Source organism: Tetrao urogallus (genome assembly GCF_951394365.1).
Source record: "Tetrao urogallus genome assembly, chromosome: 17".
In the NCBI taxonomy this organism is placed as follows: domain Eukaryota; kingdom Metazoa; phylum Chordata; class Aves; order Galliformes; family Phasianidae; genus Tetrao; species Tetrao urogallus.
This window is the reverse complement of record NC_136830.1, coordinates 1,092,992-1,107,885: the sequence shown is the minus strand read 5'-3', so window position 1 is coordinate 1,107,885 and position 14,894 is coordinate 1,092,992. Positions and strand designations below refer to the sequence as shown.

General features: G+C 43.8%; 1 protein-coding gene across 1 annotated transcript in view; it reads left to right on the top strand.

Annotated features, from left to right (window-relative positions):
• The window catches only part of ARVCF (ARVCF delta catenin family member), a gene marked incomplete at both ends in the record, with an annotated part of 132,349 nt that overhangs the window by 73,608 nt on the left and 43,847 nt on the right, over positions 1–14,894 (top strand). The window contains 2 exons of the mRNA XM_079543922.1: positions 840–1,339; positions 8,646–8,829. Of these exons, the coding sequence (XP_079400048.1) occupies positions 840–1,339; positions 8,646–8,829 (684 nt within the window). The remainder of the gene's footprint in view (positions 1–839; positions 1,340–8,645; positions 8,830–14,894) is intronic.

Here is a 14,894-nt window from a genome sequence, read left to right as displayed (position 1 = left end):
TCAATTTACCTTAACGTGCAATGAGAGCAGTGGGACGGCAGGATGAAAATAAGAATTTTCTGGGTTTGAGGTAAAAAAACAATTGAGCAAATGGGAAGTTTGGTGCAGATCCATAGGTCCCTCAGTGTTCCACCTCAGGCAGGGCTGAGCTTCGAGGCCAAGCCTGGGGGCACGGGATGGGGCTGCCCCTCACTGCCAGCACTGGTCATTGTGCTGCCCTCGTTCACACCTAACAATGAGGAACAAGCAAACTTTGCTCAGGACCAGGCAGTCACTGTAAGTGAGCTGCAGGCTTCCTCTGCTCCATCTCCTGGGTGTCAGCTTAGGTGTCAGCTCACAGTGGGTGCAGCTCACACACACTGTATTTGTGTGAGCACTGAGTCCTAATGGAAGTGCAGGATCTTCTCTTACTTCCTGAGAGCTGTGGTCTCTTTCTGCCCAGCCTGGAACTCTTTCAATCAGTGTTTTGCTTTGTTGCTGCAGTGATGCATTAAGGAAGCTCAGTGTTTCCTACTAAACGTAATCCAGAGCTAACATAATTGCTTTGCTAAGTGACCAAAGTGAAAGCAATCTGTTTGATGTGCAGCTCCTGTCATTGTCTCACTGCTAGCCAAACAAACGCCGTGCTGTAGTCCCATCGCTCCTGAGTGCTCAGCTATGATTAATTTTCAAGTTGTTAGAAATAAATCATTTGAAAATGTGAATATGTTGTCCGTGATGATGTTTGTGGTATTAAAGGGTTTATCACAGCTGAAATCTCCATATTGACTTGGAGGCACAGAATGTTTAAATTATATAAATTGTTCCTTTCTTTCTCTCGGGACTGTTGCTTCTTACAGGGGCTACGATGACCCCATTGAGACAGAGATGGTGGAAGAGAGGATCCCATACCTCCATGGCAGCTACGCAGCACCGCTGGCGCAGCCAGAGCGAGGAAGCATGGCCAGCATCGACCGCCTGGGGAAGCGCTCCCCGTCTATTGACAGCATTCGCAAGGACCCCAGGTGGAGGGACCCTGACCTCCCTGAAGTCATCGCCATGCTCAGCCACCCTATCGACCCGGTCAAGTCTAACGCCGCTGCCTACTTGCAGCACTTGTGCTACGAGAATGATAAAATCAAGAAGGACGTGAGGCACCTTAAGGGGATCCCCATCCTGGTGGGCCTGCTCGATCATCCAAAGCCAGAGGTCCATCGCAAAGCCTGCGGGGCCCTCAGGAACATCTCCTATGGCAAGGATAACGAAAACAAGGTGGCTATAAAGAACTGTGACGGGATCCCTGCTTTGATCAGACTCTTGCGAAAAACAAATGACATGGAAGTCAGAGAGCTAATTACAGGTCAGTGTCTGTAGTTTCTTTAATAAATTACTCGTCAGAGGAGTCTTTCCAGTTTCAAGAACAAGGATTTCTGGAGAGGAAGAGGTTGCATTTAGATCACTGGCTGCAGCTGTTTGTTTAGCTGTACTATGTCTGCGGTGTGAGAAAGTCTGAGGCTTATGCCTCCTTTAGGTGGAATGCACGATCATCTGTAGATGTAGCACGCTGGTTTTCCTGAGTACTGACGGTGCTGCTTGGATGTAGCTTGTGCTTGAGCATCTGAAGCTTCAGATGATGCTGTGAGCTATTGCTGTGAGCTATAGCAATACCTTTGACAGGTAATTTGTACTGCCCTTGCCCTCAATATGTTATAATCATGAGGTAAGATATGCTAATCTAAAACTTTCCAAGTTGATCTCTGCTGAAACAATCCTGCTGCCGTGTCCCATCTACTCTGTACTGATAGGTTGGTCTCCTCAGCAGCATGTCCTACCCTGGTGCTGATCTGAGGCTACGTATAAATCACTGCGTGCCTGTGGCTGAGAATGAGGAGATGCACTAGTGGACGTGTGGGTTGTTCATTACAATTGGGAAAGGGAGAATGATATCTTTAGGATACTGAGTTCTTGCATGCTTTCCAGGGATTTTTCAATCACTTAGAACTCCATTATTCAGCCTATTTTATTTGAACTTAGTTATGGACATAGTCCAAAAGGAGTAATAAAGTATATGCCAAGTTTCAAAGTTCAGCCATTAAGTGGAAGAAGGTGGAAAAGTATGTCAGCTCTTAAACTATGGAGAAATACATTGTTCTTCAGCCTTCCTTAACTCATGAGGATTGAGATGGATTTCTCTTTCTTTCTCAGAAGCAGGAGGGAAAACCTGGGGAGCTGCAGTGAATTTCGGTGCCAGAAAAAAATATTTTGCCACAAAAAAATGGATCTAGGACTGAAACTGTTCAGCTACCTTATCTGTGTAGGGCTGTCCAAGCAGCCCCCATAGCAAATGTGGATTAAGCCATTTGAAGTAAACATCGTAATTCTATAATCGCCTCAAAAATATGGCAGCTGTCCAGATTTTTACTGGTCATCGTAATTCTCTGAGAGGAGCAGTGACTTTGGGTGTTCCAACTGTTCTTCTCCCGCCATTTATAACATACTTAGAAAACCAGGTCTAAAGACAATGTGGGTGGGTTTTTTTTTCCCAGTCCTTTTCTGTGCAGCTGGTAGAGGAGAGCTTTCAGTAGCATGCATTGCTTTGATTGCTCTGTGTGCTTTGTCTCTTAATGTGGAAGCTCTGTAGGTAGTATTTACATAACACTTGTTGCGCTCATTTAGTATGATGACTTTATTTAAATTTAAAAAAAAAAAAAAGAGTTTCTGTTTATCTGCTGTTCTAGTTTACCAAAAACTCATTTCTGGAGTGCTGGGAAGGAATACATTTATTTCTTTAAATTTGAGAAAGGAGAAACCAGTCTGTAATTTACTCTGAAGGAACATCATTATAGTGCTAAGCGGTAATCAGGCACTTTTGAGATGGCAGAAACAAACTGGTTGTTTTTCCTTTTTATTCTAAATGGCGATTGCCTCCATTTCCAGTTGATTTATTAGATTTGCAATTCAAATAAATTTTATTTGACAGCACCTCCTGCTAATTAAATATAGTATTTTTGTTCCACTCCTTTTTTGCTATTTAAAGCTCTTTATTTCCCTTCCCTGAGAAGCACCAGGAATATTGAAGGCCTTAACCTAAGCAGATGTCCAGCAACAGATGATATGCATTTAATCTCCTCCTAACCAGGAATGGCTTCAGTCCACTTCTAAAATGACATCACCAGATCCGGTGTGAGACATTCAAGCATCCGTACAGAAGAGAAGAGTATTCCAGCAATGCTTCTGTAACTGATGCTGGAGTGCTTTGCAGCCAGCATTTGAACCCCAGCTGAAGGTGTGGAACCGTCCACCCAGAAATGAGCTCCAAAAGGCAGCGTGGCCAAGGTTGGCATGGGCACGCTGACTTCCTGCATTTTACTGTTCCTTTAAACCCAGCTCTGACTGCTTTCCGAAAGCTGAATCGTCATCACCAGCAGGTTATCCCAGATGTGGATGACTGAAATAATCCTGCTTTCCAAAGAGATTTCAGTACTTTGAAGATTTAAATAATTCAGGTGCCCAAATGCAGAGCGCTTCCATGCGGTCTTTTGATTCTCCAGCTGCAGGGCACTGCCTGCCCGCAGGACCGGCGGTGCGTGGCGGGTTACTGCACGGGTCATGCTCTGCAACTGGGGATGATTTCTGGCTGAATCCTGTGTCACTCTGCTTTGTGAGTCCCGGGCTTCTCTGCGATTCCAGGGCCTCTCATTGACGTGGTGATGCAGTGGCCGCAGCTGTGCAGAGCACTGTGAGTGGTGCAGCCAGCTGGGGCTGCTCACCGGCTAACGGGCAGAGAGCCAGAGCAGTGCGCTGGAGGGGCAGAGGCAGTTGCAGGGCAGCACGAGGAGGGAATCGGGTGTGTGTTCGTGCTGAGTGCATGAGACTTGGTGTGTCAGAAGTGCGTTTGCTTGACTGTTGCCTAGAATATGCTTTTTGGAGAGCCTAAGTTAAATATATCGATGTGCGAGTTCGGAAGCAGATTGAGTACACTGCTATGGCACTACTGTCAGATTGAGCAAGTTTGTAGCATTTTTCTCTTTCAGATAATACACTTTTAAGTGGAGTTGAAACCTCTAGGTTAATGTCACAGCTGTCTTACCAACTGTTCCTGATTTATCTGCAAATGGCATTGAAACATGATGTCCATCCAGGTCACACAAATACGTGGAGCGTTTAAAAGTACTCACAAAACTCAAGATGCAATCATAAAATAGCATAGATCTCACTTTTCTTACTTGGCTCCATCTACTGCACTAAGGAAAGCTTGTTTTTGTGTCCATAAGTAAGTCATGAGTCGTGTCGTGGTGAGAAATGTTCTGCAGAACCATCCCTTGCCATCCCTCTCTTGTCTTGGCACTGGTGCTGCTGAATTCTCAGTGGGTCGTTTTCATGATAACTGAAGGGGAAATGAGGATTAAGCTGATAAGGAAAGAAATCTGTTCTGATTGGGAAAGCTGTAAGCATTTTTTTATCTTGAGTGATAAGGGTTTTTTTCCACGGAGCAAATGTTCCTATCAGATATGCAAGACCAAAATTCTATTACGTTCTTAGAAAAGTGATCAGAGGTTGGTAGCATTAATGAATAATTTTGCTCTTTGTGAGAAAGTTGAAAGTAATTCTGTTGTTTAACGGCATTGAGCAGATTCTAAGTGGTGCAGAACATGAATTTTCTGATGCTGTGTATTGCTGGACTGGTTTTAATTGACAAATGGTTGACCTTCGAAATGCTGTGTGAAGGGTATATTTTGATCTAGTACTGTAATAGAATCTTTCAGGTGGATCAGCTCACACAGTGTTCACACCTGCTGGCCATCCTCACGTGTTAAGATCCCGTTAGCTGATATGGTGCTAATTTCTCTTTGAAGTACTGTGCTGTCCTGAACGTGAAGATCCCATTTTCTGTTAGAAGGCTGTCAGAAGAACGACCCACTTCATTCGGTACAGACCATAAGAAGGTGGTTTTACTCTTCATTTGAGCTAATTTCGTGGTGACGGTGGATTTTTGTAAATAAGCAAGCACAGCAGTCTAAGATTTGCCTTGGATTTTGGAAGGCAGTAGCATCGTTGGTACTCCAGCACGACTTCTTTAGAAATCTTTGTGCAGTTAGCTCCAAGGAGGCAGAGATCTAGGAAATTGCCTATGGCCCTAATCACGTCTAATATGGCATACGTTGTGTAGCTATGTTTATAGCTTATAGAACTTCTGAGATATTTTTATGACAATCAGTATTTTCGCAATAAAGATGTGTAGCTGTTGTCCCTGCCTAACATGCTGCAAAAGTGGAGGTAATGACTGCAGTTAGAAATATGTAAGTACTCTGCACATAGTGCTTAAGAACATAATGAAGAGTTGATCATGATTGTGATTGTCTTCTGAAACGCAGTTCATTATTGAGCCCTAAAATTCTTCCAGTCTCTGGTCCAAAAAAAAGCAGATCCTTGTGAAAGCATGTGGAAAATACAGATAACTTCCTTTACGCTGCTGCGTTGACTTCATTTCTCTCGAGCGCTATTTGGTTGAATTGATTACAAAAGTTTTAAAAGCAGTGTTTCTAGCTTGTTAGCTCATTGCTATGTTATGCCAACAGAGGCAGGGAAGGATTCTTACAAGGTGCATGTCAAATTTGCAGTTGTTTCTTTTCATTCTGATTTTCTCACTGTTAAAATCTACAGCCTGATAAGATTTGCTGTTTAAGTTTTCGTGGCTGTCCCTGTCTGTGTCTTTACTGTGTGATTTGTTCCCTGAAAGGATGCTGGGATTTACATCTCTTATTTCATAACTGTGAATCACAAAAGCTGTACCCCTTCTGTGGGATGTTTTCCCCATAGTCAGCCTCAAATCTGCCCTTTTTCCCTGGCTCTGGAACCCCAGGGCTCCCTCGTCTTATCTAGAGCTATCTTTCCGTCACATGCTGTACATTTTCCTTCGCTAAATGCTGTTCAACAGGCAAATTCCTTTGGTTTTCCCCCCATGCAACCACAAAAATGTGTTTTGACATTTCTGACTAATTTGAAGAGGTTTCTGCAATGTATTTTTCATAAGACCATGTTTTGTCGTTCTTCTTAGTTTGTTGGTATTTTCTGTGAAACATTTGAGAGGTGAGAAAAAGGCACACGTGCCAGCTGAGGTTTGTTTCCTCAGAGGAAAGGCTTTCTGCACAGCTTCAGTCCAGCAGGCATTTGAGGACAAGGAGATTGACAGTCAAAATACATCTGCTTCTGACAGTTTTATTGCACAAATTGTATTCAAAGTTTTAGTAAGAATTCCGGGTGAGTGTAGGAGATGCTTTCATAGGCTCGTGGGGCTCTGTTGGCCTGGATGGTGTCAGTTAGTGGGATTCACCTGTCTTGGCTGTAGGTTGGCACAGTTGTGATGTGTCATTTCTACAGTGCAGTGAGAACACTGCTGGAACCCAGCTGGATTTAATCTCTTGGAGTAACTACTGGAGAATGAGGATGTAGAAGAGGGGGAATACGGAGATGACAACTTTATTGTATAGATCTGGGTTGGGGGTACCGAAATTTAAACATAAATCTCTAAGTGTGAAAATGAGACAAAGATTTTTTGAGCACTGAAAAACTTCTGAATAGTCTCTGTAATTGGAGCTTGTGGAAGTTTTGTAGGTATTTTTGTCTTTTTAAGTCTGCCTGGTGGTTCTTAAGCACTGAAATTTGCCTTTGTAGTCTCATGATACAGACAACAAATTTTTGTCACTTCTTCAAGAAAGCGGAAAGGGCAGAATCTCATTTCAGATGCAAGAGAAATTTGTGTGTTTAAGGTTGGAGCTCTTAAATACAAAGGGCTGTCAGTTTTTAAAACTTCACCTTTTCAAAAGAGAAGAAACGTGGTGTCCCTGAACACTGTGCCGGTTCCTCAATTGTTGCCATCTTCTTTTGCTGCTGTTTTTTGAGCATTGCAAATACCAAATGCTTCACCCACAACCCAGTGGAGGAGCCCTACTTTATCCTGTTTAGCTTTCTGGGACGTATCCGTCTCGTCCAGTGCTGGGTGTTCTCATTTTGTGTTTGACTTTGAGAAGTTCTGAGCCAGCCATGCATTTAAGGGCCTATTGGTGTATCTGTGAATAATGAAGTAAAAAATAAGTAGTTCAAAAAAGCAGTGTTTTGTATCATCTTCTAAAAAGATGCAAAGCGAAGACACACTGTGTTCATCCTGTTCTCTCATCTCCTCGGTCTGAACGGATGCCTGGATTTTGTAAAGAGCACTTTGAAATGGAGACAACACAGTGTGAGACTTCAGAGACTCTGCTAATCGCCGGCCCCTGAGCTTATCATAGAAGTGCCACTTGCTACTCGGATGGAGATAAAATTCCTTTTCCACACGGTGCTTGTCATGACCCTATACGGATAATGCTCTGGTCTGAGAGAAGGACATTTGGTGTTGGACACGTCTTGCCGTGGCTGTGAAGGATTGCTCCCACGGCAGCAGCTCCTCCTGCCTGTGCTGGCGGTGCTGGCTGTGCGCGTTGCTAGGCTGCGTTCCACGACCTGCTGTGCGCTCACTGGGGGCTTTGGTGAGACCGTGGATTTCTTACACAGTTGACAAGTGATGGGTTCAAAATCTTTTTCCTAGTAGGTTTATAGCCGGATTGAAAGGGAGGGAAGCAGCAGGTTGTACCTTTGTTTTTCTTTTGTGTGTTGTTTCAGATACACACTTAGAGGCAAATATCTACAGCTCATACAGTAAGGTGCTCAAATTCACTTAGAAAAGGCATCCCATCACCTCTGGGGAATGCTTTTCCATTCAGTTTATTGGAATTTTTGCTGGTCTTCACAGTGCTTGGAAGTCAACAGTGAGACCTGGCTGCCTCCAAGTGTCGCTACTGCTTGTTGCTCAGCACCGCCGGGCTGCACTGTGCTGAGAGTTCTCTCTAAAGCAAATCTTTTCCAGTCCTTCATAAGCCTGAACTGTCTGCACAGCAATGCAGGTCTGCTGGAAATTTGCATCCTGTATCTAAAATGGGATGTTTTTACAGGTGTAAGGCTGTTGTGTCATTTTCATGCTTGACATCTTTCTACTTGAGCTCCTAAGTGAGGCAAGAATGGGAAGGTGGCAGGGCAGTTCTGAGTAGCTGCTTCTTCAGGGAATTGTATGCCTATGGCACGTGGTGATTGGAACGCAGATATTGCCTCTGACAGCAAGATGTGGAAGTAAATAATAGAGAGGAGTCTTGAGTGAAATACTGTCTTGTGCGGAGAATAAGTGTAAGATCAATGACCCTCCATAAATTCAGCCATGTTTTTAAGACTTGCTTTTAAGACCTGTCTGCTTCACTGGATCAATTTTTGCTTTTTGAGGTATAGCCAGACTTAACAATATCAAAATTTGCGTATATCAGGAGTGCCCCATCAATCTCCAGTAGCACATTGTGTTTATGTACTCTGTCGTGAGACTTAATAAATTGAACAATATCCGTATCTTGGTAAGTGCTTCCACACTGTGGAAATTCTTCCATTGCAGCAACTGTGGAGCGTTCACTCGGCTGTGTGCTTCCTCTGACCTCTCATCGAGGGGTTTTACTGAATGTCTTACTAGTTTTATCATATAGCTTTCTAGCGATTCTCTGTAAACTTAGTGGTTCTATGTAATCTAGAAATTAAAAGTCATTATTATTGCCTTGTTATTTGTTTAAAAATCACTTTTCCTCCTGAAGGCACTCTATGGAATTTGTCTTCCTATGAGCCCCTGAAGATGGTCATCATCAACCATGGCCTGCAGACGCTCACCAACGAGGTGATTATACCCCATTCTGGCTGGGAGAGTGAGCCCAACGAGGACTCGAAGCCTCGCGATGCTGAGTGGACAACTGTCTTCAAGAACACTTCTGGTTGCTTACGGTAAGGTAGAACTCTGATGTATTAATCTGTTGTTCACCATATCCTGCGCATAGGATCTTTTTTATATTAGTTTTATTTGGAATAAAATACCATACATGTTCAGTTTTTGCAAAGAAATCTCCTTTTGGTGGCCACAATAACAGAGCTGGAGGTACTTTGTCACATGGACCTTACCAGTGGAAGTCTGCCCAGTGATGTCTGTGTTAAGAGCAGGTGATTAAGCCACATTTGAGAGGCTCTCTGTAGTGAGATGTTTAATGCAATGGGGAGTGACCAAGGCACAAGGTCAACCACCAAGCTGAGTGCAGCATAAGTATGTTCTAGTGCAACCTGTACCATAAGTTCTGAGAATCATACATTCATTTACCTATTGTAGGAATGTCTGGTATTTGTACACATTTTGAGAGTGTTCTTTGTTTCCTCTGATGGTGGTGTTATTTATTTTAAGTGTGCTTTCAGACAGCTCCCTTTCTCTTCTTGTACTACTGAACATTTCTAATACTTCAGATATTTCCTGGAAAGGACTTTTTCTGGTTAGAAATGGTATTTGAATTTCTGAGGGCACCTTATGCCTCTTACAGTACATGCTGGTTGTTGGGGTCTGGAGGAGTCCTAACACAGTTGGAAAAGCCTGGGGAATCAATGTTCCCTAAATACTGACTCTTGCACTTTGCTTTTCTCGGAGATAAAATAGTGGAGATGTCCTGTTGCCTTTTTTCAGCTTCATGCTGAAGTCAGGTAGTTTGAATGAAGCTAATAAAGATTTTTCATTGTTCCTTCTGTTGCTCTGAAGTATTCTTCTGTTAGATTTCTGCTGATTAATGCATCTTCAGAACTTGGTTCATTTCTATTTCTTGGGTTTGTGTTCTCCAAATTGCAGTAACTGTTCCCCTGAACAACTTCACAAATGAAGAAAGTAATGAATGTGTTCTGCAAGGGCCCATTACTGAAATTATTTGCCATCCTGCTAGAGACTGCGGTCCTTCAGGTAGATTCCAGACAAGACAAGGCCTTTCCTTACCAGTGCCTCATTTTCTGATGGTGTTCCACAAGAGCAAATTAGTGGTGATGGAGAATAAAAGGATTATTTGAGTGAATATGAGATTCTCCAAGAAGTGTACACAGTAGATTGATCGTTAGTAAACTAACCTGATGCACGTCGTAAATCTGTGTTAGTATGTGCAGTGTTCTGATCCACCTGAATGTCTGAATTCCACAAGAACTTTTTTCAAGTAAGGTGCATGTTTTACAGAACACAGAAGAAGCATATACCACTTCAGCTGTTTCCTTTTCCTAAGGCTAATGGAGAGGGACGCAAAGCACAGCATTACTGAGACAAGTTAGTTAGAGAATTCCTCTTCTGATACTTTGAGTGGTCCTGTTTTTAAAAAGTCTCTTCAAATACTGAAGACGGTCAGAGATTGGTGACTACTGTTGTTGAGGGGCAGGATGTGCTACATCTGTAGTTTCTGCTGTAGCCATGTGTGGTTAAGCACTTCCTGGTGGAAGGTTTGAAGCTTTGCTCTGATGCGAGGCAGGGTGGTTTTCATACCTGAAAGTAACTGCTCAGTTTAAGTGGGGACTTGATGGCAGGTTAGCGGGGAAAGGTAATCTGTAAAGGGTGGTTTATTTGCTATGCTGCAGGGAGACCAGCCCCTTACCTGGTTGGGAGAATTGTTTTCTTATTTCCTCACTGTAAGAGAAAGGAAGATTAAATGAGCCTGGGACAGCAGGCAAAGATGCAGAAGAAGGAGAGAGATGAGCTGCCTTTCACTTGACATATTTCTTATTGCATTATAGGTGGTATTACATAGCTTTTGCAGAGCCACTTCCAAGATAATTTTGCGCTCCTTTCTCCAGCTGTGTCCAAGACATGAAGGTGCTTTAGGAGGAGGAAACAAGGCGAATTGCTGTCGAATTGTGGTGGAGCTCAGCAGTGTGTTCACTGCCATCCTGCCGTGCCAGAGCTCTGTGCTGTGCTGCAGGGCAGCTGTGCAGGCCTGTGAGCTGGGAGCAGAGCTGCAGTCACCTAACCTGTTCTGTTTTCTGTGTATGTGTCCACTGTGATTCTCAGTTTTCTGGAAGCAGTGAAGATTTTACTGGTTGAAAAGTTAGATTCATTTTGGGCTTAATTGCTTCTTCTGCCTAATTAATTTTCTTAGATGTTATTTCAATTGTAGGAGGATGGAGTAGAACTTAATTCCTATATTGCCAGCTTTCTAGCCTGTTTCCTGCTCCAAACTGACCTGCTGTCAACAAATGCTAAATGAATTAATTTGCATAGTAAACAGATGCAAAATATTCTTTTTTTCCAGGCTACCATCTGTGGTTGCAGCATTTCTTGTCAGTTCTCCAAGTACGCAGAAATTCACATTCACAAGTAGCCTTGAGGCTCTGAGACCTGGCTGTGCGTGTGCAAACACAGACTGCACCCACCTGACTTCCACTCAGACCTGCATTCTTCAGGTTGAAGCTGCACATAGCAGCTTGCTCAACACCAGCTGCTGGGAAGAGGGGGGTGACCTGGTGGTTAGGGGAGCAACGGAGACTTGAGAAACATGGAGTTAATTGCTGTTCTGACATAACTTCAGCAAGATTAGAAACATTTTTGTGGTCTGTTTAGTATCACTGCTTCTTTCTGATTTGGGTGACATTCAGACTCCAAAGCACCCGATGAGTGGATCAGTCATCTTCACTTTTCTTCCCTTGAGATTTGCACTTCAGCCCATGAGGCTGGTAAATAGCAGTAGTTGGAATCTTGTCAGGTGGTTGGTCCTAGGGATTGTAACGGAATGAAAACCTCCAGTAGGCATAAATGAAAATGCTGTTCTGTGAAAACAAAAGCTGAGAGTTATGGCAAGTGTGAAAGAGTGTTTGCTGACATGAAGTAAGGAATCAGTAGAGTGGGAGCCAAAAATAAAAATCATCTCTTCAGTGTGGGAAATGATGTGTGAGTGTGTGGTTTCTCGTTACATTAATTTTACTTCAGGGGAAATAGGGCCACAGGTGCTTGATGGCAAATCATTAATATATTGAATGTAGTGTTCTGTATGAGCTTTGAGGAATAAAGCTTTGAGGCTTTTCTAAAGAGGATGGAATGTTTGATGTATGTGTGTGTGCATCTTGTATATATATATGTATATATATTTTTTTTTTATTTTTTATTTTTTATTTTTTTAATTCTCAGGAATTGTGAACAGAAACTGGGTTTGGATTTCTGTGCTTCCATGTTGTTTGATGTTTACTAATAGACGCCCAAGAGGTGAAGCATGCATTTGGTGCAAGCTGCTTTGTAATTGTGATCCGTTTAATTCTTTACTCAAACTTGTCCTTGTTGGGTGGGGAATAAGAATCCCCCAACACTGCATTCTGCACTCCCTGAACTCACCTCCCAGTGCCATCAGTCAGGGCCCAATGTGATCCAGCTGGGTTGTGCCAAGGCAGGCGTTGCTGGGTCCAGAGTTGCCTCCCAGGCCTCTGCATGGTCCTGGGGCAAAAAGGATATGTCAGTGCCAGATCTTATGGCCTCCTTTCTTAATGGTTAATGGCTTTTCTGTGAGGAGGAGTGCTTGGGAATTAGGGCTTTCCAAGTGAACCACCTCCAAGCACTGTCTGTGTAAATCCCGCTGGCGTGATGCAGATGTGGTGGCAGCTGCAGCAGCTGTGCCCTGCGTGCATGCAGCTCTTCTGGGGCTGCCTTGGCCCTCCAGGGTCAGCAGTGGAAGGCAGCCTAGTGCAGATCTCGGCCCGAAGCACAGCCCGGTTCTGAGCAGCAGTGAGCTGGGGGATGCCTCGTGCCGGGCCACCCTTCCCTGGTACCTGGAGGCCTTCTTGGGACCTGGCACAGCCTCCCCACCAGAGGGATGGGACAGAGGCTGCCATGTCTCTGCCTGCCTCCCGTGCCTGTTGTGCTGGTGTCTGTCACACGTGGGTGCTGCCTCTGGGCGCCTGCTGGAGCTCACGGGGCTGTTAGTGTTCAGAACACTGTAGGCACTGTAGAACTGGGATTTCAGCAAAAGAATAGTTCCTGAAGAGATTAAAAAAAAAAAAAGGACAAAAATTTGTCCATGGATCTTCATTTTTCAACACAGAAGAGGAGAAGCTTATCTGCCCAACACAGACTGGAAAAAAACAACTCAAATTCCAAACCCACACCTCTCGGTACAGAGGAGCAAGCGAAGGCGGTTTCTTAATTAGCTTACTGATACTGTGCAGGATCACAGCATATGGCTGTCCTGGGGCTTATATGCTGAGCAGAGCGTTTAATTCGTGCTAGTAAAGAGCTCTTAGGGTTCCTCCTGACAGTTCCTGATGTTTAGCTTGTAATATAAATAAATTATGCATAGATTTTAGCAGCAGAGACGTAACCTACTTACATGCAACCTTAATGCTTTACAATAAAATCTGAAGTATAAATTCAGGGTTGTGCACTTGCTTATTGCCTTCTGTCATTCCTTAGGAATGAATGTAGGTCCCTTCCCCCTGGGCTGCCAATGGAGGAAACCTACAGGAATGTCTGTTGCTGTGGTGGGATGAAGAGATGGGAACAAAGCTTGCTGCAGTCAGTGCAGAGGCCACAGTTTGCTTTGGAAGGCACGCAAGCTGTGATCCTTCATTAGATACATACTATCTCATTTTTGTATTTTTGAGAGTCTTTAAACACTGCAGTAAGCAGTATGATAAAGCAAGAGGAACCTTTCTTCCAAGCAGAGTCTGGAATAATTTGAAGCCTAAGTAGCTGCTGAGTATTGTGGAATTCTCCTGTAGTGCATTTCTGTGCGGTTTTGCATTACAGGAGAGCGAGTGAAGGCCCTCCAAGGAGGTCGTGCTGGAGGTAAGCAGTCAGCAGCTTTTAACTAAAATGCCATTACATGATAGCTTGGATGTAGAAAGCCACAAATAACAGAAGACAGGCTAACATCTGTATCTTGTTCATCTGTATTGCTGGTGCCCGAGCCCTTGCTTATTGCGAGAGCATCTTAGAAACAACTCTGATGTGATTCTGGGTCATGACAGCATGCCTTAGACCTGTTGATCCACACAGATGTTCTCTTAGACAACAGCTCTTGCTTGTGAAGTCAGTTTTCAAGTGTGGCTTTTATAGACGTGTGGGCAGTTGAACAAAGCTAGTCTCTCTATTCAAGTAGTTGGAAGGGGTTTAAATGCAAGGCAGGGAGAGCTGCTGCACTGACTTGGGTCTGGCTGGTGAGTAGATATTTAAATAGAGTATAAATATCCAGTGAGATCACCTGCCCAGATCTGATGCACGGCTGCTCCTACCAGCATCACCGTCAGACCCCCCCCCCATCTTTTTCTTCCGCTCGTTTTGTTTGGACTTTGTCCTCCTCTTTCTTTACTGTGTGCTTTGCTTGATGTCTGATTCAGCTGTCTGCTGCCAAGCTCCATTGTGTTGTATTGGTCAGCAGTGAGGCCTGGATTAAGCTATCTTTATGTCACAGGCAGCTTCTTGCTTTTTCTCTCTTATTTTCAGCACAATGAACTTAATACCAATTAAACTTTCTGGTATTTCATGTGAACTGAAGTATGGAATTTATTGTATTTCTTCATGAAATGATGGAATGGTTTTAAACGGCTCTATTCTCCCTTTGGGACACCCAGTAACTCGAAATGCACTGGATGTAGTGTATGTTTGCTGCAGCTGTTACTAATCGATCTCTTCTGGCTGACATCCAAATAAAAAATTCTTACTAGTGCAGCAAAGCGTGAGTGTGGAAAGGTGTTCTTAAAGCAAGGGTTTGGGCTGCCAGAGTAGGAGGACATGACAAGTAAAATATTTAAATGAGACGTGTGAAAACCTTATGTTCTTTTACCAGCTGAAGTAGAGATGTCGTGCCCGGCTGAGCCAGCTGAAGTGAGGTTGGTACTGAGGCCTTAGCAAGGTGTGTGCTGTGCCAGCTCAGCCCTGGGGCAGTGCTGCTCCTTAACCTGCTGGTTTGCACCCTGGAGCTGTGATTATGGATGTCTTCACCTCCTGCAACAGTGCTGAGGTGGGCAGTGGAGCCAGCGTTACTTCTTGGCTTAGCAGTAGAAAAATCACTATTAAA